The 22660-nt window shown below is 58.3% G+C and overlaps 1 protein-coding gene across 1 annotated transcript; it reads right to left on the minus strand.

The window, feature by feature from the left end:
- Nucleotides 1-9743: 9743 nt before the first annotated feature.
- WNT6 (Wnt family member 6) lies at nt 9744-14506 on the minus strand. Its single transcript, XM_063399834.1, is given in 3 exon segments — nt 9744-10430; nt 10706-11007; nt 13843-14506. Coding segments are annotated over 3 exon segments (1428 nt in total). The 3' UTR covers nt 9744-9968.
- Nucleotides 14507-22660: the final 8154 nt, after the last annotated feature.

Consider the following 22660-nt stretch of genomic DNA (forward strand, 5'->3'; position numbering starts at 1 on the left):
CCGCCGCCGCCCCGCCGCGCACAGCCCCCCGGCTCAGCCCCCCATGGCGGGACGTGCCGGGGGGCCGGGGGGACCCTCGGCCCGCGGGGTGCGCTGCCCCGCCGCTCCCCAGGGCGCCCCGGGGCTCCGGGGCCGCGGCGGGCGTGGGCAGGGCTCGCCGGGCGAGCGGCTCCGCGGCTCCCGCGGGGCCCGCAGGCACATGGGGAGCCGCGGCCCCCCCGCCGCCCCCCGCCACCGGTGTCGCCGGGCCTCCGGCGGAGCGAGCACGGTCGCGGCCGGAGCGCCCCGGGAGCGCGGGGCGCGGAGTGGCGGCGGCAGCGCCTCTGCCTGGGATCGCGCTGCGCCGAGCATTACTCAGCGCCCGGAGCCCGAGTCCCGACACGTCCAGACAGGAGCCCGCGGGGGAAGGACGGGGCAGAGGGTGGCAGCGGGGCGGGGAGCCGGCGTGTCGCACGCAGCCTGCCGGGGAGGGAGCGGGCCGTGGGGGGGCGAGCGGGCACGGGCGGCGGGAGAGTGGGCGCGGGGCTGGGGGGGGAAGCGGCGTGGGGTGGGCACAGCGTGGGTGAGTGGGCACGGTGTGTGAGGTGAGCGTGCACAGTGCGGAGAAGTGTGTGTGGTGGGAATGCTCGGCGCGGAGGAGTGAGCGCAGGGTGCAGGGTAAGTGTTCGTGGTGTGGGGTGAGCGTGTGCGGCGTGGGTCTGGAGTGCGGGGAGAGCTGGGTGTGCGAGTCTGCACGGTGTGGGGCACCGTGCGCATGGGGTGGAACCATGTTCGTGGGGACTCGGGGAAATGCACGCTGCTGGGGGGAGTGTGCTCAGGGCACGGGGGAAAGGTGCTGTGGGCGTGGGGCGTAGTGGTGTGCACAAGAAAGCAGAGTGTGCACAGAGTATGGGTGAATGTGCATGGTGTGGGATAAGCATCCACCAGGTATGGAGTGCATGTGCTCAGCGTGAGAGTGCACCAAGTGTGGGTGAGGGCACAGGGTGTGGGGTGATTTGTGCATGGCTTAGTTGAGTGTATGTGGGACAAGGGTGAGTGTGCACAGCATGCATGAGTAGGGGAGACCTTTGCACCCAAGCACTGTGAGAAAGCAGTGCACAGGTGAGTGTGCATGGCAGGGGCGAGGGTGCATGGGGTGTGAGGTGTGAATGGTGTGGAGTAAGTGCGTAGGGCACGGGGGATGTGAGCAGGCACCAGGTGTGACATAAGATTGCATGGCATGGGGTGAGTGTGCATCGTGGGGTGAGTGGGCATGGAGTACAAAGAAAGTGTGAGTGGTGAGCGTGAGCATGTGTGGAGTGCTGAGGGTATGACTGTTCTCAGTCCCAGTGCCTGTGTGCACTGGGTGTGGGGCGGATGTGCATGGGATGTAAGGCGAATGTGTGCAATGTGGTCAAGTGTGGACGGTGTGGATTGAATGTGATTGAGGCATAGGGGGAATAGGCAGGGTATAGGGGCATGGGTAAGTGTGAATGGGGATGGAGAGAGTGCATGGTGTGGGGAGTGAGTGCACCGGCAGACGGGAAATACATGGGGCATGGAGTGAGTGAACAGAGGGAGAGGGTTGTGCATAGCACGGAGGAGGAGTGGGGGTGAGTGTCCCTGTGGCGTGGGGTTCACAGAGGTATCAGGGTGTGCACATGGGGACTGGGGGTGCTGGCACGAGCTGTGGTTGTGCGGGAAGGCATTCCTGATGGTGCGAGGCGTGTGGGTGCCTGTCAGTGTGCACAGGGGTATGAGCGTGAGTGACACATGCTGGGGGTGTGACTCTGTGTTTGTGGGCGTGGAGAATGGCCATGTACATCCCATGTGTCAGCCCCGTTTTGGGTTCCCCCAACCGAATGCCGGGAGAGCAGCGCTGCAGGGCCAGTGCCTATGGAGGAGCTGTGGATGTGGTTCTGTCTTCCCTCAACAGGGCCACCAAGCACTGCCAGCCTCAGCCCATGAGCTCTCCCACGTTGGACACCCAATTTTTGCCCACCTCCTTGGCACCATCAGTTTAGTTCTTGGGCACCCCTTACCTTAATGGATTCCCCATGGGCAGGGCATCTTTTGTCTGGGAGCTGTGCAGTGGCCTTGGTGGTTATCCCTGTGTCACCCTGCTGCTTCCTTGGATTACATGTGCTGCCCTCAGCCTGGACTCACCAGTGATCGCCTGGTGCAAGCGGGATGCCTTCCCACCAGAAGCTCCTTCCCTGTGGGAAGGGACCCTTGCTTCCAGGCTTCAGGAGCACAGATGTTTGTATGTTTGTTAGAATCCTGTACACAAAATAAATGCCAAGGAAAATCAGAGGAGAAACGCTTCCATCCTTTCATAATCACTTCCAAGAGCAGGTGTCTCACTCGCACGCTCCTGCTGACTTGGAGAGGAGACCAGCTGCTGTGTCCCACAGTCTCGGTGCTCACAGCGGGGGCAGGCAGGGGGGACCTGTTTCCTCATGTCCCAGCAATGTCCTGGGGCTGAAGAGGAGCCAGGTGAGCCTTTTGCTCCAGCCTTTCTTCTGCATCACATCGACAAAGCCCTTAAGCACAAGATTAAGCACCTGTTGTGGCCCGGGAAACTGGGGGACAGGTTCCTGCTCCTAAGAACAGGACCTGGCCCCTCTGAGCAGGGATAGGTGCAGGCAGGCATGTGAGGCTGGTGGAGGGTGGTTTTGTCGTGATGGGACCGTCAAAGCTCTGGGCAAAAAGCTGAGCTTTCTGAGAGCATGCATCTGTTCTTATCACTGCTATACACCCCTGGCTGGGAATGCACATCATTGGGTCTTGGGACCTGTCACCTCCAATCTTCTGTCCCATCTCCAGCACTGCTCACCAGCCCCACACTCTGCAGAGACCAGGAAGGGATGTGGGATGCTGTCAGAGCTGGAATGAAAGGTGGGCAAAGGGTCACATCATCAAAAGTGATGGGGAAGGACCTGGCACAGGGCACTGCGGGAATACCCCTTGGAGCTCCCCTGCCCAAGCCAAAGCACTCAGGCAGGTCCCTTCTTTTAGCAGGTTACATGATGGCCCAGGATGTGCTTTGTGCAGGGAACTGGGGAAGCATCCATACCTCTTCCTCTCCATTGTCCCTTCTCTCCATCATTCTGTCTCTCTGTCTCTCCACCCCTCCATCTCTTACACTGCACATCCTCCTGCCCAGCCCTCAGGCTGCTTGGACTTTGCCTGGTCTGTTCCCCTTCCCTTGTGCAGGAGCAGGTCCTGCCAACACCCCACACCACAGGCTCCACACCCCTGGGAGAAGAGGCTGGCTCTACTGTTGTCATCTCCATCAGAACTCCTTTCCAGCACCTCAGCACTCTGCCCATAGCTTGCTTTCTTCCCCTCTTTCCTCCTGGCATATGCCCTTCTCTAGCCCCTTCTGCCTTGTGATTAGCAACATCCAAGGCCTGTGTCCTGGACAGTCATGGAGCCTCTCTGAGTTTCTGCGGTGTCTGAGGATGACCCACTAGAAATCCATGGCAGGAAAACGCAGGGATTGAGATCTCCCTCTGTATCAGGATGCTCCTACTTGTTCTTACAGACTGGCTGTGGGCTCACAGATGTGACCCCATGGAAGCACAGGGAGAGAACAGCCTGCTCTGGATAGAAACAATCCTGGCCCTGCTGCAGCCTTGGAGGGGCTGATGGTCTCTGGGACTGCCAGGGCCAGCCACCCTGTGTGTGCAGGTGTGGGAAGATGAGGCAGCTCTGATGACAAGAGTGAGGCTGAAGGGGTACAGAGGGGAGCTCGGAGAAATCTTAAAGTCAGGGGAAGCTTGGACAAGGAGAAGGAAGAGAAAGGGGAGGTTTACTGGGAGCCCATGCAGCCATCCAGTTACCCAGCTTTTGACATCCTGAAGCACAGCTCTCTCCACTTCCCTGCCCAGCAGCACCCATGGGACTGGACGACAGCTGCGTGAGTCAGGGCTGGGTGTGGGGTCAGGGTGACCCTACCTTTTGTGGCAGCATTAGTCACCATGCCAAACTTCCCCATCCCAGCAGCACTGGAGCCCCCAGCATCACTGCCTTCTTGCTGGCTCACACCCCACAACTTGCCCGAGTCTGCTGGATGTGACTCAGGACCAACCACATGGCCACTGGTCTGGTCTGGCCCGGCCAGTCCTGCCAGCTGCCCAGGGCTGGGGCGCTGGCAGAGCCCAGGGCAGTGGGTGAGTGCCAGCACCAGCACTCAGCCACGCTGCCCTTGCGTCAGGGGAAAGGCAGGACCTGGCTGCCTCTGGCCATCCCTGGGAGCATCCTTGCACTGAGGCAGCTCTTCCCTCTTCACCTTCCTCCCAGCACCTGGAAGAGGGTGTCTCGATCACAGCAGGGTGAAAGGAAGGGGTTGGAGCCCTGCTGTGGGTACCATCCCATGGGGCTGGGCCAAGCCCCCATGCACGCTGCCTCCCACACACCACAGGGACTGGCGGTGCAGGGGGACACGCCAAGGCAGAGCCAGTTTGACCACAGTGGGGGATCCCAACACTTGCACTACCTTTGGCAAGGAGTGTGTCTCCAAAAGGGCCAGGCTGGTGGCTGAGGCAGTAGGGAGGTGGCTGGATAGGACTGCCCAAGCACATCAGTGCAGGGCTGCTCCAGGTGCCGCCTGAGGGGAGGGATGCACAGCCACAAGGACAGCTGGGAGGTGCTTGTCCCGGTGTGGAGTGCTCAGGGCATGAAGCCACCCCAGCAGTCACTTTTCCTACAGCTCTGCCTTCCAGGGGTATGCACAGGCAAATCCCCCTCCCTAGAGATGGAGGATGGCTGCTGCCTTTTTTGCAGGGTAAGTAATGAGGCCATGGAATGGAAGATACTTGGATAAGGTGAGATGTTGGCAGTCAGAAACAGGACCCAGGAGTGAGGGAGCCTCTGCTCAGCCCTTCTTCTGGGATGGAGGAGCTAAGGGATGCCCTGGTGTCAGGCAGCTCCCTGACAGGCTCCAGAGCCCTCACAAGAACTGCTAAGTGTGTGCCAGGCCAGCAGAGTCACTCCCAGGATGCTGGAGTTATGTGGACAGAGCAGGGCCCAGATCCCAGTGTTTGGGAGGGTCCGACAGGAAAAGGAAGTACACAGACCCCTCACGTTCACAGAAAGAGCATGTCTGGTGTCCTTGTGTACACCAGCTCCCGTTCCTCGAGAGATCACACCCACTCTCTGCACTCTAATTCAGGTACCCTGGGTTACAACATACTCCCTTGCTTGAGTGCTCGGAGCCTGCAGCAGCACTGGCCTGGGCACTCCCCAGCATCCACGTCCCCCACTGCAAACACTGGAGTCCCAGAAACTGGGCAGAGCCAGGAGGAGCAGGGTTGGGTCAGCAGAACCCCCATGACGGGCAGGATGAGCCAGGCAGGCCCTCCGGGGCAATTTGGGGTTAATGTGTCCTCGTGGCTGCCTGGGTGACTGACATCTGTCACTGAGAAATGGAGTGAGGACAGAGGAGGACAGTTACAGGCAGCTCCCTGGAGGGAGCAGCAGAGCCTGGAGAAGGAGAGTTAGAGACCTCCCAGGAGAGCAGGGCTGGTCAGGCAGGAGCCCTGGCCAGGACCCAGCTCCGCTGCTGGCCAGGCAGCCCCTGCTCAGGGACAAGGAGTGAGCTGGCAGTGCAACCACAGGAAAAGGGTTTGACACAGTTTTTGGTGCCACTGTCCAAACCTGACCACTCAGCTTGGCTGAGCTGGTATCCAGGTCTCTTGGCCTCCCCCTCTTAGGACTTATCTGCATTACTCCAAACTTTCCTAAAGTGTTCTTTTTGGGGGGCAAAAATATTCTATTTTTGGTCTCAGTCCAGAGAGATTTTCAAGTTTGATTGAATTAATCTGTCCAGCTGTCTTCAACATGGGAAATTGAAGGGAAAATTGCATTCTTCCCATTTCGAAAGAAAATGTAAAAAAAAAAAAAAAAAAAGAAAGTCATTAGTCATTAACATTACAGGGGTCTGGGATTCTCTCTCTCTTTTTTTTTTTTTTTTAATCCAATTATTATAAACTTCCTCTTTTTCCCTTGGGAAGATCCTGAAAGCTTTGCAATGTAAACTGTGCAGTAGCAGGGATCTGGGCTACACATGCACGTCTACAACTACACCCCCAGGACTCTCTGGCTGCTCACTGTACCCGCACAGCCACCCTTGTGCACCCCTGGCTTTCACCAGCCCCTCCCCCAGAACAGAGTCCTGCTTGACCACTGCCCACAAGAGCACGGGGATGGGATCAGGGGGTTGTACACACTCACACTCACACTCACAGTCCTGTGCCCATTCTCCCAAGCACAGTCCCATGCACAGCCAATACACACACCCCACACACACACACATCCACATGAGCAGCTCCCCAAGCACAGCCACTTGCACAACCCAGTGAACCTCCACGAGCCCCCACACACAGCCACAATCACAGAGCCATAGAATCAGTTAGGTTGGAAAAAACATCTAGGATCATCAGGTCCAACTGTAAACATCACACTGCCATGTTCACCGCTAAACCCAGTGCCCACTCCCCACGCTTCTCCCCACCCCATTCCCACTCCCATTCCCACTGCCATTCCCATTCCCATCCCCATTCCCATTCCCATTCCCATTCCCATTCCCATTCCCATTCCCACTCCCATTCCCATCCCCATTCCCGTTCCCGTTCCCATTCCCGTTCCCGTTCCCATTCCCGTTCCCATTCCCGTTCCGTTCCCATTCCCATTCCATGTTCCCATTCCTGTTCCCATTCCCATTCCCATTCCCATTCCCATTCCCATTCCCATTCCCATTCCCGTTCCCGTTCCTGTTCCCATTCCCATTCCCATTCCCGTTCCCATTCCCATTCCATGTTCCCATTCCCTTTCCCATTTCCATTCCCATTGCCGTTCCCGTTCCCATTCCCATTCCCATTCCCATTCCCGTTCCCATTCCCATTCCCATTCCCATTCCCATTCCCATTCCCATTCCCATTTCCATTCCCATTCCCGTTCCCCGTGCCGTACCGCAGCGCCCCCTGGCGGCCCCCTGCCGCCCGCCGCACCCCGCATCCCGGGTTGCCGTGGAGACGGCGGGGATGTTGCGTCCCCCAGGCCGGGAGCTGCTGGATCTTGAGGGGTTCAGCAGGCTCCTGGATGGCTGCAGGACTTCCAGGAATCTGGGGGACTCCTGGGGCACTTCTGGGGACCTGGGCAGTAACTGCCCCTAGGGGCTGCTGGGGTGTGTTAGGAATCTGGGGTGAGGTCCTATTGGATGGGGAGCTCTTGGGGAACTGTGGAGGTCTGGAGAACTGGGAGATTTCTAGGGGGCTCTGCTGGCTGTTCAGCCCCCTCTCCAGACCACTGGGCCAGTCCAGACCCTGACAGGCTACTGGCAGCATTTGCCTGTGTCAGGGCTTCTCCTGGTTATTAAAGGAATGGATTTGGCTTTGCCAGATCAGGAGCAGTAGTAGTAAGTAGTGGTAAGGAGCTGTCAGCCCCCACAAGAGCTGTCCCTTTTCCCCAGTTGGACAGAGAAAAAGATGCACAGCCCAACTGGTTTGCACACCCATGAGAGGCTCACTGACACGGTGCAGAGATAACTCATGGATGTGCACAGGATCTACCCCACAAGCACAGACCATGTGCTTCCTCTCCACATTTTTGGCTTCTGTGATCTCCATCCTTCAGGAACCGTGATTTGGGGCAATGGCAGAGAGGACACAGGTCAGATACCTTACTCAAAAGTACTAAGTGTCTTCCCAGGGGTTTTTGCCATATCTGCAGAGCCATGTCCATGCAGCCCAGAGCATGAAAGTAGCCCATAGTGGGGAAGCTGAGACAGAATCCAGAGAAGGGACTTGACAAAGGTTGGAGCTCAGACTCTGAACATATCACAGAGGGTTCCAGAATCCCTCTATAGGTGGTCTCAGCTATGGTTCCAGAGGAAACAGGGGTGGCCTAAAGTTTCATGGGACTTGCCTGAACTGACCTCTCCTGACAGGCAGTCCAGGCCTTGAGGTGTGCTCAAGTGCATCCGATTCAGAGGAACCTGCAGAGCCTACGGAACAGCTCTGCACATCTTCCAGCACAGAGCTCCTGCAACTCTCCAGCTCCCTTCCTGGAGGACCATTTTGCACCCACACATGTCCTCCCTGTCCCAGACACACCTGAGGAAATACAATATGACATGCAAACATGCTCTCACACAGGCACACTTGCCAGTGTCACTGTCACACACACACTGGAAATTTGCTGTGTATTCATAGAGATGCAGGAAAATACACAGGCCAACTTATTTACATACCCACGAGGGGCTCACACACAGAGTGATGGGTGTATATACAAACTCACATGCACACATATGGTCATGAACAAGCATAAACATGCTGCCTGTGCATGCATACACACCAAGCTGCTTGCATGCACAGGTACCTTCACCAGCACCCACCCTACCCTGTTCACACCCACCCACGTGTTCCCATGGGCAGGCGTGGGGACAGGAGTTCCCGGGAGCCCTGTGTGCCTCCCTTCTCCCAGCACCACTGTGGCCAAGTCAGAAGGGAATTTCCAGCTGCAAAGTTGCAGCCGACAGATTTAGAGATTCCCTCCCCAGTGATTGCTGGGCCAAGTTAATGGTTCACCAGCACCTTGTTTCCTGCCTTTCCGTGCTGGCTGCCTGGGGCAGGCGAGGAAGGACCCACTGGGGGGCATCTCCAGCACCCAATGCAGTCTCCTTTGCCTTGAAGTCTGCCCAGCACTGTGACCTCTTTTTTTACCCTGCCTGGCAGTGCCCAGCACATGGGGCATTGCCCACCTCAGCTACCTCAGCTTAGAGCTCTCTTGAAGAGGCGTGGACAGGAAAGCCCCAAGTGTCCAGCACTGCTGCAATGTGGAGGGTGGGTGCAGGAGCGTGGACCTCTCTGCCCAGGTTCTCACCCTGCTCACATCCCTCTGGGGATCCTCAGCCCAGTGAGAGCAGGCACTGTACACACACACCACTCTGCAGTTACCTAAACCCCTATCTGGGTAACCCTGGAGAAACCAGTTCCTGTGGGCTCCTTGCAGCATGGGAGGGACCCCCTCAGAGATCCCTGGAGCCCCTGGAACAGAGGCTTGGCAGTTTGCCTTGCTGGGCAGCCAGGCAGGCTGCTGCGCACCCTGTGTTTGTCCATGAGGGGCACAGGCTGATCAGGTTATAAAGACATACATGCCTGGCACCCTGCCACCCAGGTGGGGTTGCACGTGGCCCATGGCACGCCAAGTGAATGCCTTGCATACCACCAAGCCAACAGTGTCAGCGCTGTCCAGGGCTTCTGTGTGCCAGGCTCTGCAGCAGGGACTGCAGGCACCGTGGCTGGAGTGAAGAGAATACAGGGTCCCTTCAAGAAAGTCAGAGCACAACACCATAGTGTTGGGGCAGCTAGATGTACCTCCAGCACAAGGCATGAACAGGGGCACCGTGGACTGCAAACATCCCAGGTCAGATGGTGGTGGGACACAAACTGGCACCCCGAGCAACGACAGCTGTGGGTGATGGGAGGAGAGCACTCACGCAATGGAAGCAGCAGAGCAGGGCAGGAGAGTACTCATCCTCATCCCCACACATCTTCAGGCTCAACAACCACAGAGAAAATCAGAGAGTAGATAAAAAATTAGCTGAACTTTGCCACAGGTCCCAGCAGGGCCACAGGCTGGCAGGAGTGTGACTGATTGGGACTCACAGCTGGGGCAAGACAGCTCTCTGGCTACTTCCATTCCAGTACGGTGGTCAGCGCTTCCCAGCCCTCCCCAGGAAGCGCTGCAGCATGCCGGCTTTAAATAGCTTTATTAGTGGAAACTCTGTGCCCACAGCTCCCACCACGGGGCCATGGGGATGCCGGGCAGCCCCATGCTGCCCTCTGGGAAAGCCAGGCTCCCCAGAGCACAGAGCCGCGCTCACCCACGCTGACCCTGCCACTGGCTTCACCTGTCTCTGTCCCAGGGGAGCCTTGTGAGCCTGGAGATGGCCTCCCAAATTGTCCTCGCCTGACCCCAGGCTGTCAGATGCAGAGGCTGAGCTCCTGGCGGACGGAGCACTTGCGGCACTGCACCACGCAGCACCAGTGGAAGCGGCAAAGGCAGTTCTCCTCCAACACCACCGTCTCGTCCCGGTGCCCTCTCCCGCAGCACAGCAGGTCACACCCACTCGTGTCCATGGCTGTGCTGTTGCAGACACGGCCCCTGGTACCCAGCGAGCCTGTCTTACGATTAGCCGAGCAGAAATCAGGTGAGTCGGCCGAGTAGATGAGGTCCTGTTTGTCGGGTGGCTTGATGTTGTCACCCACGGGGATGAGAGTTTTCCCGTCGTTGCCTCCCATCACCTTGAAAGCCCCGTTGAAGCGCTCGAGCAGGCGATCCCCCACCTCGCGGAAATGGGGCATCTTCCTCCAGCAGGTCCGCAGGGTGCAGGAGCCCGACAGCCCATGGCATTTGCACTCAGTCCTCATGTAGCTGCGCACCGCCTGAGGAAGAGACAGCGATGCTCAGCCCTCGGTTCCCTCTCTCACTGCCCCGCACCCCCAGCCAAAACCCTGCCTCTTGGTGCTGCTCTGGCCCGGGGGAGGGACTGGGGGTGGAGAGTGGCCCGGGGGGGTTCCAAACCTGCAAAGGATACCCAAAAGATATTGGGTCGTATTTCAGCCAAAGCTGGTGCAGGTACACGGCTTGGGGACACTGAAGGTGGAGGGCTGGGTAGGGGCACAAGGGGTGTAGGGGACAGGGAGTGCAGGGGCCTTACCAAACGCCCGGCTTCGTTGTTGTGCAGGTCGATAAGAGCTCGGATGTCATTTTTGCCTTTCTTGTTCTTGGCATCCATGAACTGCTGGGATTTCTCATAGCCAAACTGCACATCGTCCCCGCAGCCCCCCCACTCCCAGGCAGTGCCCTCTGTGCCTGGTCCCGCTGTGGGCGAGGGCGGGGCGCGGCTCCGTGTCAGCTCACAGCCACACTGCAGCAGCTCACCCATGCTGCAGGCCTGCGTGATGGCGTGGCTCACTCCAGCCGCCGTGATGGCATACACGAAGGCTGTTTCACGGATATCTGCAGCAGAAGGGACAGGACGGGGATGTGGGGTCAGCTCCAGCAAGCAAAGCACCACCTCCTGGCTGACATCCCAGGGGCTCAAACCCCCCTTCTCCCTCTTCATATGTGTTCTGTGCTGTTCCCTGGGTGATGCACCCACCCTGAAACAGGCTGCCTGGAGTAGGAGCTGCCTCTTGCAAGCAGATTTGAAAACTCTGGGGGACAGTCAGGCCCTGCCAGTGTTCCTCCACTCAGCTGTGGAGAGGCAACAAATCTCCCACCTCCCTTTGCAAGTCTGGTTGCTGCCCCATAGGCAAGAGGGAAGCTCAGAGAGCAAAGAGTGGTCCTAGGTGACCAGGTGGTACCCACAGCTTCCTCACACTACCCTGCAATATTCCTCCAAGAAGTAAAAATCCCAGCCCCAGCTCCAAACTGGCACCTGGAAACAAACACTGTCAGGGATACCAAGGGTGCCACTCACCCTCTGCAGGGCACCAGTGATGAAGCTGTGCTGCCTGCTCTCCCTCCCACTACCCTCTTTGCCATGGGGAGCTGCCTGCCCCCCTCTCTCCACCAGCACAGCCTCCACCCTGCAGGATTATTTATTATTAGTATTTGCTCCTGTCTCTCTCTGCTCCGGGACACGAATTCCAAGCATCTTTCCCCTGCCCAGACCTGCCGCTTGCAGCCGCAGCCAGCGGGGGATTCTGGCAGCAGGGGTGCGGCGCCCTGCTCGGGGGGCTCCTGCGCTCCCCCTGCTTCATGCCAGCCCGACTCCTGCCCACCCAAATGCCAGGGCAGGGCTGGCCCAAGGTGGTGGCCTGCAGGGGATTCCTGGGGCAGGAGGGGAAGGTGGGTTTTGGGGGGTATCCCATCCCTCCATCTTCAGTATTCTGACTTGTGGAGGCTGCAGAAAGAGAGATACCAGGGCACCAGTTCCACAAGCAGCTCCTCCAAAAGCCCACACAGCACCTGCATCCATCTGATGTTAGCAGGAACTGGGCACACCGGTGCCCTTCTGGAGGGCCACCGAGGGGATACCACCCCCTCCCCAGGCCCTCCTGCCCCCACAAGCCACCCAACCACCCTCCTGCTCCCACCTGGGGTTTGCAGAACCCTTAGCAGACAGCCCAAAGCCAGCAGAGGTCCCCATGCCACCCTGCCAGCCAGGCTCTGGGGGGATGCTTCTCCTCTGACAGTTTCTTCAGACACGTGGCTGCCCCCAAGCCAGCCTGTCCTGGCACGCCACACCTGGCACAGGTGGCAGCAAGGGAAGAGGGGACAGCCATGACTGTGCCAGGGAGGCTATGGCCAGGAATGGGAGGTTTGCAGCATCCTTGGATAAAAAGGATATTGGATGGGAAGTACTCATCTGATGGAGCTGGGAACCCCAAAAATGCTGGGATACTTTATGCAGTCCCTGCAGCCTTACAGGGAGGCTGATACCTGCTGGCACCTCTGAGGGCTTCTGACACCCATCTTGTCGCCCTGGGGTACTCCACACTTCTAGCTGGGGTGCCCCATGTCCTCAAAGGTCCAGGGACTCACAAACTCACCACCGTCCCTACAACACTGTGTATCTCTACCACCCCAGCAGTGAGGCTGGACCAGTGTCGTGGCTCCTTCAGCATCCCCGTGCTTGATGTGCCTCCTCCAACACAAGCTGTTCCTGGGTACCCAGCAGCTCCTGCCAGTACCTTTCACTCACCACCTGGTCTGGCCTGCATTCTGGTACCACCCCACTTCCTGTGCCTGGCACAGACCCCACCTGCCTCACTGCCAGCACATGGTGAAAATAGGTGACTCCAGAGGCAGGAGAGTCCCACATGTGCCCTGACTCTCTGCCTGTTGACTGAATACACCTCCCTGTGTTGGGGGGAACCCACATCTGCAAAACAGCTTTTTAAATGAGCCGGTGTCTCCCTTGGAGCTTCAGCTCTAACCCCGATTAGTACCTGCAGTCAATTGGGTGCTCAGGGCACCCCACCCTTTCCAGTCCCCCCGGGGATGCCACCCTGACCCCCTGCATGGTCCATGCACATACCCACTTTGTCTTGGGCTGGCCATGCACCAACAGATGTGATGGCTGAGGAGATGTGGGGCTTGTCCAGCATCTTCATCTGCCACAGCACGGGGACAAACCTGGGCAGGACTGAACTCACCTCCCTCTAAGTGATCTTACCAGCCCAAGCTTCTCCTCTTGCTTGGAGCACCATCCACTCCCAACCTCTCTCCCTGAGGAGCATGGCAGGGCTTTCCCATCCCTTACACACTCACGGGTGCCCTTGTGCTCTGCTTCTGCTCTGATTTTGATGCAGCTGGGCCCGGCTTGGACCACTGTATCCATGGTCTGACACCTGCACATACCTTCCTGTCACCCAGCCCTGTTCCTCAGGTTGACATCAGGGTGCCCATCCATGGGCAGGGACAGGAGACAAACACTCCTCTGCTCCCTGCAGGGCCAGGAGGAGGGATGTGAAGGGCACCTACGAGATGAGAGGCAGCTCCCAATGGCTGCGCACTGCCTCCCAGCCGGGCCCCTTCCCGCAGCACACCCCGGGGTCCCGGGGGAGCAGTAAATCACTGCCAGACGAGGGTGCATTCTTGAGCTTCATGAAGCCCCACACTGTCTGGGAGCATTGGTAATTGCTTCATTACAACACAGGGAGACATGTCCCGGCAGTAAAACCTCAGCGTGACTGCACCGGGGAGCACTGAGCAACCCCCTACATGCACACACACACACACTTACAGCTTTGCACGCCAAGACTCTGCCCCAGGAGTCCTGGGGAGGTGTGTGACCAGGCTGGGGTCTTTTTGGGGAATGGGAAGCTGAGGGAGCACTGGTCTTACCCTGCTGCAGGATCTTGCCGAAGTACTTGCTGTGGCTGGTGCAGTTCCAGCGACGGAAGCGGAATTGGTACTGGCACTCCCGGACTCCCAGCTTGGTGCCCTTGGCCACCTCCTGCACAATCTCTGGCTCCAGCTGGCACAGCTCTGCCTGCTTCCCCGCCAGCCGCTTCGTCTTGCGGCAGATGCTGTTGGGGTCCATGACCAGGGGGCTCCCCACTGCCCTGCAGGAGGGGACAGCGAGCAGAGCAAAACCAGCACCCACGCCCAGGAGAGACCAGGCTGTGGATGGCACATGACCAGACCTACATCCAGGGATGGAGCAAGGCTGCAGGGCAATGCCAGCTCCATGCTGAGCCTGGCTGACAAGGGGACAGAGAGACCTATGCAGTGGGGGCAGGACAACAGGTATGGGTGGGTCACCCAGGCAATTCTTTGCCCTATTCATCCCTTCAGGGAATGGAGGGGATCTCCAACCGTGGGACAGGCTATAGGATGATGCTGGCACATACTACTCTACATCCTTGGGGACACCCATGGGGACACCCATGAGGACATCCACAGGGGTGATGGTGGTGTACCTGACGGGAGATGGCAGAAATATTGTGCTACTCAGCATCTGCCCTTTGGGGCTGGCAATGACCTAACCCAGCCCTGGCATTGCCATGTGACTGACGCCCAATTCAGCTGCATCTCCCAGAGCTGTGGACACAACAAGGAGCCCAGCCAGCATTCTTGGTGTGTCTCCCCCTCTCCACGGGGGCTCGCTGCTTTACCCCGTGGGAGACTAGATGAGTGACCTTGCTTCTGATAAAGCCCCTCGGCTGCTGGCCAGGATCCTGTACTCACCTCCCCAAACCCAGGCACTGACTGCAGGGAATGGAGCTGCAGGCGGGTGCAGGAGTGCAGGGGAGGGATGCAGGTGGCATCGCCAGCTTTGCCAATGCCAGTGAGGGAGGGCAAGTCTTGGCTGGGCCCACGTCAGAGGCAGCTCCTCCTTGCCAGCACAGCTGGAGTGAGGTGCCTGGCTCCCTGGCCCTAAAGGCAAAGTCTGAGCACAACGCTGTGCTCCCTGATGTGCCATCGGCTACAGAAACTCCTGTACTTTCCCCACACATTTCGCCCGGAGTGCCCTCACAGCCTGCCAGCACCCTGCCTCGTGCTGGTGCGGGCAATGCTTCAGCTCTGCCACGGGCAATTCCAGAGCCATGGGCCACACGAATTTAGCACACCTTAAACTCAGCCCACTCTTGCCTCTAGCGCTGCTCCTGTGGGGTCAGAGCTCATCGTGCACAACATGATTGTCATGGCCACGGATGCCCACAGAACCTCAGGGCTGGACCTAGGTTATACTCCAGGACCAGGACATGCCTGATGATTGGGAAGCTACATTCACTGGGATTCCCTGGGGAGCAGTGCTTGGGCAGCCTGTGTTGCCTTCAGCCCCACTCAGTGGAGAACATCAGCTGCACAGCTTCCAAACCCAGAGCTTTATAGTCTGGCCAAGCCCCAGGGGCTCAAAAATCACAAGCTGAATCTCAGTGTTTAACTGTGTTCTGGGTTTCCTTTTCACTCTTGTGCAGCTGGGGGCTGTGTTTGGGACACCAGGCTGCAGTACTCTGCTTGCAGTCCTGTCCCTAGTGGAAATTCCCTCCAAGCCCCTTATTTGAAGCTCAAGGCCCTGCCAGGGTCCCCCTGCCTCATGTCAGGCTCCCCAGCTGCCTGGATCTCCTGCCCACAAGACCCCAGCTGGGCTTGGAGAGGACGTGCCCTCTTGCACAGCCTGGGAAAGGAGCCCTAATGCTTTAGCTGGAGGTTTAAAGGTTAAACAGCTCAACAGAGAGTCATAGCCTGGAAAGGGAACTTCCAGCAGGAAAATTGAGGCAAGCCCACAGTCCTGCTGGGGAGAGCCCACCTCACTTTGCTCTCAGCAGCTCAGTTTTTATTTGCTGCAAGATTTGCATGGACCTCTGCAAAGGGATGGGGCAGCTAGGGAAGCATTGCGGAGCTTGCCTGGCACAGGTCTTACATAGACAGGGAAACTGAGGCCCACGTGAAAAGTGACCAGAAAATCTGTCCAGCCCCATCCCATGAGTACCACACAGAGATCCAAGCCTCCATGTTGGTCTCCAAGCTTGCTGTCCTTTGTGACCACGGGCTCCCAACATCTACAGCAGGATGGCGGAGGTTTGGCTGCCTCCGCCGGCGGAGTGGGGAAGAGGGGGAGCTGGGATGGGACTTTCATTAAGAGATGACTCTTTGTACTCATATAAAAATGATGCGCCAGCCCCCCGGGGCCGTCAGATCAAATACTGAACTGTGGCTCACCCCAGCCCGCTGGATCAGGCCGGGAAAAAGAGCTCAGCCCCGCGGGTCTGGGGGGTGATGGGCGGCTCACCGGCACCGCGGGGGTCCCCACCCATGGTCCAGGCAGCAGCGAGGCTGGCGGGAGAGCAGAGGAGCTTTCTGTCCGTGCTGGCGAGGCATGGGGTGGGCTGCCTAAGTCCAGCACGATATTAATTTCCGCTGGGCTCCACTTTCTGGCACAGAGAGGCTGCCGGGAGCCCGAGAGCTGTTTTGCTTTGGAGGGTTCAGAGGGGGGGGAGAATGGAGGGAGACAAGGGCAAGAAAAATGCTGCCAAACTGCTACCACTTTGGCAAGGGCTCCGGCGCAGGGCCCAGATCTGCCTGAGCTTGTCCCACTCCAAGGCCTCCCGCATCTACAATTAAGGTGCCCCACCTCTGCTGCCGGGCACTCCTCCCCCTGCCCTGGTGAAGGAACAGGGTCGCCAGCCCTGCTCCCCGCAACTTGCCTGGGGCACCCCGGCCCCCTGCCGCCTCCTGCCTGGGAGACCCCAGCCAGGCTCGGCAGCACAGCAGCATCCCTCCCACCTGCCCCTGGTGCCCTTGCTGGCTGCCAGAACTGCTGCTGAGGGACTCTATCTTGCCCCAAAAGCCAATGGGATAAGCCCCACTTTTCAACCTCCCAGCACCCCCATGTGAGGGAAACAATCCCCATTGCTGAAAGGGGAGACTGAGGCACAGAAAAGGGGCTGCAAACCACTGCCCACCTGCTGCTGTTACCCCTTAGGCTGCCACAGCCGCAGCCTGAGCCCAGTCCCAGTGGTACACATCAAACAGGAGTCACTGGGGCTTCTGATGCAACCCCCGTGCTCTGGATGCTGTGCCTGCTGCAACAGAGCCAGGGGTTCCTAAGAGCCATAATCACCTTTTTTTTTCCAGCTCAGCTCATGGTCATGGAGCTTCCATTATGTCCCAGTCTCATTCACAGCCAAAATCATGGACCAAGGAGCCTGGCCAAGTCACCATCTTCTCCTTGGGCATGGGGATGATGTGGAGCAGGACTTCTGGCCTCTGCAAGCAGACCATTATGGAAGAGACCCAGTGGGGTCCTGGTTTGCAGGAAGCCAAGAGAGTGAGGCTGGTAGAACCATGCAGTGAGAAAGAGGACAGTCAGCTTTCAGAAGTCCCACCTGCAGGAGAGCGGTGGTTGGGCCATGCCAAGCCCATGTGGGATCTAACAGGCCGGCACTCATTGAGTACTGCTGCCTGGGCACTCCCGTGTGGCAAGGGGACTCTGCTCTAGGGTAGTAAGGCTGTGTCTTGCCTCGCATGCAGGTCTCTATCCCAGCCTCTGGAAGCCTTCAGCAGGGCAATGCACAGTACTAGGGTACCCAGGTCATCACTCTGAGCCCACAGGTATTTCTGCACCCACCTGGAGAGGTGACAACTGCAGGGTGACAGCCCTGGAGAAGTGACCTCCATCCCTGGGGACATAGATCCCCTCACACCCCACACAATGATGTCACATTGAGTAACAGCCTACAAGTCAAACCCAAAGGGAGCCCATCTCATTCCAAGCTGTGCAAACAGGGCAAGGGGGACACAGATGAATTTTCACCCACCCAGCTTTCCTGCAGCCCATGCAGGCATGTGGCAGGCACTCGGGCCCTCACCTGGGGCGCTGCGTGGGTGCTGCCACTAACCCACTAACCGGGGCAGCTGGGTGTGGAAACAGAGCAGGAGGCCCTTGAGGGTGTGGTGAGTAAGCAGCAAGTCACTGCCCTGGGGGGCACAGTCAGGGTTTGGCTGCCCGAGCAGCACCCGGGGCACTGAGGGAGCAGGAAATGCCATGGGTTGGGAAGAGAAGGGGGACCCCATTCCTTGCCCTCCTTCTTACACCTCCTTGGCAAGGATGGCATGCAAACAGCTGGGAAGCTGCCTAAAGGAAAGAGGCTTTGGCATGGCATTGCATCAACCCATGGACCTGCTAGCTGCAGGGTTATGCTGAGGCCAGGCTGTCGTGAGCAGGAGCTGCCCAAACTTGCGCTGCAGGTACTGGGGGGATGGAGGGAACATGCACCTGCAGAGGTGGTGGTCCTAAAGCCATGTCCAAACCTTGGAAGGACTGGGATAAGAAGAAAGAAGTCCACCCACTCGTGGTCACTGTATCCTTCTTCTGGCTGCTGACAGAGGCTGGAGCTGGGGTAGCAGGAGAACTTGGCTAGTTCATGCCCAGATGCGGGTGCCACATGTTGTGAGAGGACCCTGCAAAGCCTGAGCAGATGTCAGGGTGTGCCCAGTACCCTCCTGCACGAGGGGTGTTTGAAGCAGTCAAGGTTCTGATGCAAAGCCCCAACAAACCTTCCAACTGAGAGCATGTGTAGGGCAGGGCCAGCAAGCCTGGGTGTCACCATGGGAGACACGTGGGTGTGACCAGGAGCAGGGACAAGGGATGGCATTGGAGAAAGTTCAGGTGCTATTGTGGGAGAAAACAAGTAGCCTAATGCTGGAGCCAGTAGTCATCTCAGAGTGCAAGAGAAACATTGTCCCTTTGAAAAATGCAGCAAGTCAACAGCTGCCACAGCAAGGGCACAGGGAGATGGCACCAGGCAGGGGCTCTCCCACTGGGAGATTCATTTCTGCCCATAGGGGGGAAGGCATGCTGGGGAAGGCTGGGCAGCCCGGTCTGTTGGGCACTGTGGGATAGTAACCGTGGGTCAGCAAGCCCAGGGGGTGACTCACAAGGCTCACCCCAAGGCACGCAGGCAGGGCCCTCCAGCCCAGCAGCCTGCCCTTACAGGCTCTAGCCTTGCAGTGTGGGTGCTGGTCAGGGCACTGAAAGAGAAGGAGAGACCACTGTTGCATGAAACTACCCAGGGTGTGTGGCTTGAGGGACATGGGACTGGGACCCCCTCAAGCAAGGGTACAGCCGCAGAGGCTGGTTGGAGGGGTCCTCCCTGAGCACCTCTGAAGAAATCCCATGGAAATCCATGGAGGTGCATTGCCCTTGTGCATGGATGGGAAGAGGATGGAAGGCAGGTGTCCGGCCCTCTGGGCCCCCTCAGACCCACAGCTGGAGCAGAGCACATGTCAGCTGGGATGATTTTCTTCCTTGCTTTCTCTTCCATCTCCCACCTGCTCTCAGTCATGCCCACAGAGAGCCAACAGGCACCAGGGAAGCTGGCTTTGCTTGCCCCCACCCCCAGAGTGCCTCTGTTCCTGCAAGCACAGCCCAACTGCAAACCGGCTTGGCTGAAATCCTGCCCTGGGGCTCCTCAGGCACTAAGTTTCCCTGCTCTGTATCTCTGCAGCCTCTGGGCCAACCCAGGAGCCCCAGGCAGTCCCTATCTGTCCTGCTTAGGGAGAAATCACTGTTGCACAAGGAGCTGAGCAAGAAATGTGTAAAGAATAGAGAAGGAGGAAGAAAGAATTTGCAGAGCTAGTGGGAGCAAGGAGAGCCTCCTCCCTGCAGCTTTGGCACGAATCAAGGTGCCAGCAGCAGTGAGTGACATATCTTCCACTGGCACTGACCACTGACCAAAAGCCTGCTCCCTTTTGCCATGGAAAGGTCTGTGTCTTCAGTGAGCTCTCTAGGGACATCCTAACACAATGAGGATGCTCTTTCTCAGGCTACAATGTCACTAGCAGGATGTCAATGCTTGTACGTCAAACCTGAATCTTTTTCCATAGATGCAACCATCTGCCAGGGTTCCAATGGGCACAGTTACCACCCATGAGTGGCCAGGCCCAGCTGCCTGCCTGGGCTGGGACTGTGCCTCTTGGGATCCAGCCCAGCTACAGTCCACTGCACCACTCGCACAAATTAGGGGGAAAAAGTTGGCTTGAACAGGCAACCCCGTATCCCTCCCACCACACAGACAATGTACTCAGGGTAAAGTTGTAAAGACATTTCTTTCTTGGCCACGGGAAAATGCCTCCTTGACTAAGCATCCACAAGTGCTCAGTGATGCACACACAAAGGTGTGTGCACACCAAAGTCCCTATGCATCAGTGACAGTAAGGAACAGCTCTGTCAGTGCCCCCATTCTGGGGCTTCCAGGAACTCTGGCACAACACATAGCTGCTCCTCTGAATCTCTCCCCACCAACAGCAAAACCCACAGACATCAGTGCTACCCAGACCTGTACCAGGAGCAGGCACATGGAAGACACCTGTCACGAGTGCCCAGACTCCTCTGCCCCAGACAGGAAAGGCTCCTTGAGATGATCTCAACCAGGGGCCAAAACACCAGACTCTGAGGGGAGCAGTCCATGAATCACCCAGCTGCTCCTATGCCCTGTCCCGGGAAGCCTGGCACGTCCATTTGGTGGTGCTGGTGGCCTCATCCACCCATCGCCTCTTCCCAGCTCGCTGGCTCCAGAGTGAAGCAGAGTGTGAGCTGGTGGTCCCCCTGAAGCCACTCCACTGCCCAGCGCATGGCTATGCATCAGGCAGCTGAGTTTTTATTCTTAAAATAAGGGTTCCTTTTCTTCTTTTTTAAAAGAAGAAAAAACAAGTTTGACCCCTTGCCCTCCCCTGCCAAATCCCGCTAATCTCCCAAAGTCACTACTGCCTGTGCACACATGGCACCAGCAGCACCCAGACTCCACAGTGAGATGCAGTTCTGAGCACCTGGGGCATGGGGCACCGGCACCCCAACACCCTGCCTTTGTTTGGGGCTGTCTGCCTGCTCATGAAATGAAGGCAAAATGAGCTTCTGCTTCACCTCTACCTGCTCCAGTCATGGGTAGGTGTCCTCAAAGCTGGAGCACAGGGCATGAACTTGGAGATATTGATGAGGATGGGGCAGAGAAAGCATGGACAGCTGAAGGCACAGCTGTGTATGTGTCTGAGAATTAGCCAGGGAAAAACAGCGGGTCTCAGGCAGCAGAGGGCATATGCCCTGCAATGGCACAGGTGCCCTGAGGTAGGTGGCAGGGAGCATGGAGACCCACAAGCACCCTGCTTTGGCCAGGGCTTGCCCTACCTCTAGCAAAAGGGCTCTCTCCTCTTCTAGCAAAAAACCCAAGGCAAGTCCCTCTCAGACCATGTTAAACCCTTGCCTGGCAATAGACACAGCGCTTGGGCTCCATGGACAAACTCTCAGCTGATGTACAACTGACTGGAACAGCACCACTTATACTCACAAAGGCCCCCACTGCCACCCTGGAGCCGGGGCTAGCAAACAGAATGGAGATGTGGAATAAATCACTGGTGGGCAGGCAGGGCACCGTGAGGGGAAGGGCTTATGGAGAGCTTTATTTTAGGGGTCAAAAGACTGTGACAATGTGGAGACGAATAGCCTCAGATAATGAATGATAGCCCGGACGGCACGCCGGGGAGCTGGAATCTAAGCACTTAAAACCGGATAAAGACAGGCTGGGTGAAATTCTTAATAGATTTAAATAGTTCATGTTTCGACAGATACCTGGGCTTTCCAAGGCTGGGTCCCAGTTCTGTGCCTGTAATGAATCCCCCACCCCCTCTGGTATCCTGCAAGGCACCGTCTCTGCCTTTGATGAGGGCACCATTACAAATAGGGGTTTTGTCCCTGCTGTGTCCAGGTCACCATTCAGGGGGGACACTGTAGGGACCCTAAGGCTTTTAATTAAATTTGACTTACTGAAGGGGTCTGGAAGCCACTAAGCCCCCTTGCCAACCCCTCAGGCATATGAGCCTCCCAGGCTGTGGGCTGGGGGTGCGGGGAGGCAAAGTGCAACTCTCACCACAGGACCTGTGTGCCCTGTACTCCTGGGGATCCCCAAACCTCCTGCTGCCTCCAATGCACTTGTGTGCCCAAACCTTGACAGTATGTGAGTGTCCCAGTCTGGATCAGAACAGCCAGTGAGCAGCAATTCCAGCCCAAGAGGTGCCTGGGTGTAGGGGACTCTGTTGTCCCCAAGCTGGGGGGGAACCACCCCCAGAGATCGAGATACCCAGCTCTCCCTCCTGCTTACCCGCCCCCCCGGGATGTCCTACTCACCACCAGAGCCCGATGATGTTAGCGGGGCAGAGGAGGATGAAGAAGAGCCCCAGCTGAGTCCGGGAGAAAGGCAGCATCCTGCCAGGACTGAGGAAAGCGTCGAACTCGCTCCACGGCACTCGCCGGGAGCCGGGCACCCCCGAGGTCCGGCCGGGGCCCCGGCGGGTGGGTGCCCGCTGTCTCCCTCCACCGGGCCGGGCCGGGCAGGCAACGCGACCGGCGGGGCCGTGCGGGTCGGGCCGGGCCGGGCTGGGCTGGGCAGGCACCTCCGGGCGGCTGGAGCGCGGCGCGGAGGCTGCTCCGGAGAAGGAGGAGGAGGAGGGACGGGGCTGCGAAAGCATCTGCTCCGACAGGGAAACCGGAGCCCGGGGGGACGGACAGGGCGGGCCGGGCGGGGGGACTCCCGGGTGCCAGGCTCGGTTCCCAGCGCAGAGCCACGGACACGATATGGGCACGGGCACCCTCCGGTAGGGGACGGTGGCCGCAGCCTGTCCGGCCCCGCGTCCCGCCGCCGCGTTTGAATGTGCAGCCCTT

The sequence above is a fragment of the Prinia subflava genome, chromosome 6 (genome assembly GCF_021018805.1).
Source record: "Prinia subflava isolate CZ2003 ecotype Zambia chromosome 6, Cam_Psub_1.2, whole genome shotgun sequence".
Taxonomy (NCBI): Eukaryota; Metazoa; Chordata; class Aves; order Passeriformes; family Cisticolidae; genus Prinia; species Prinia subflava.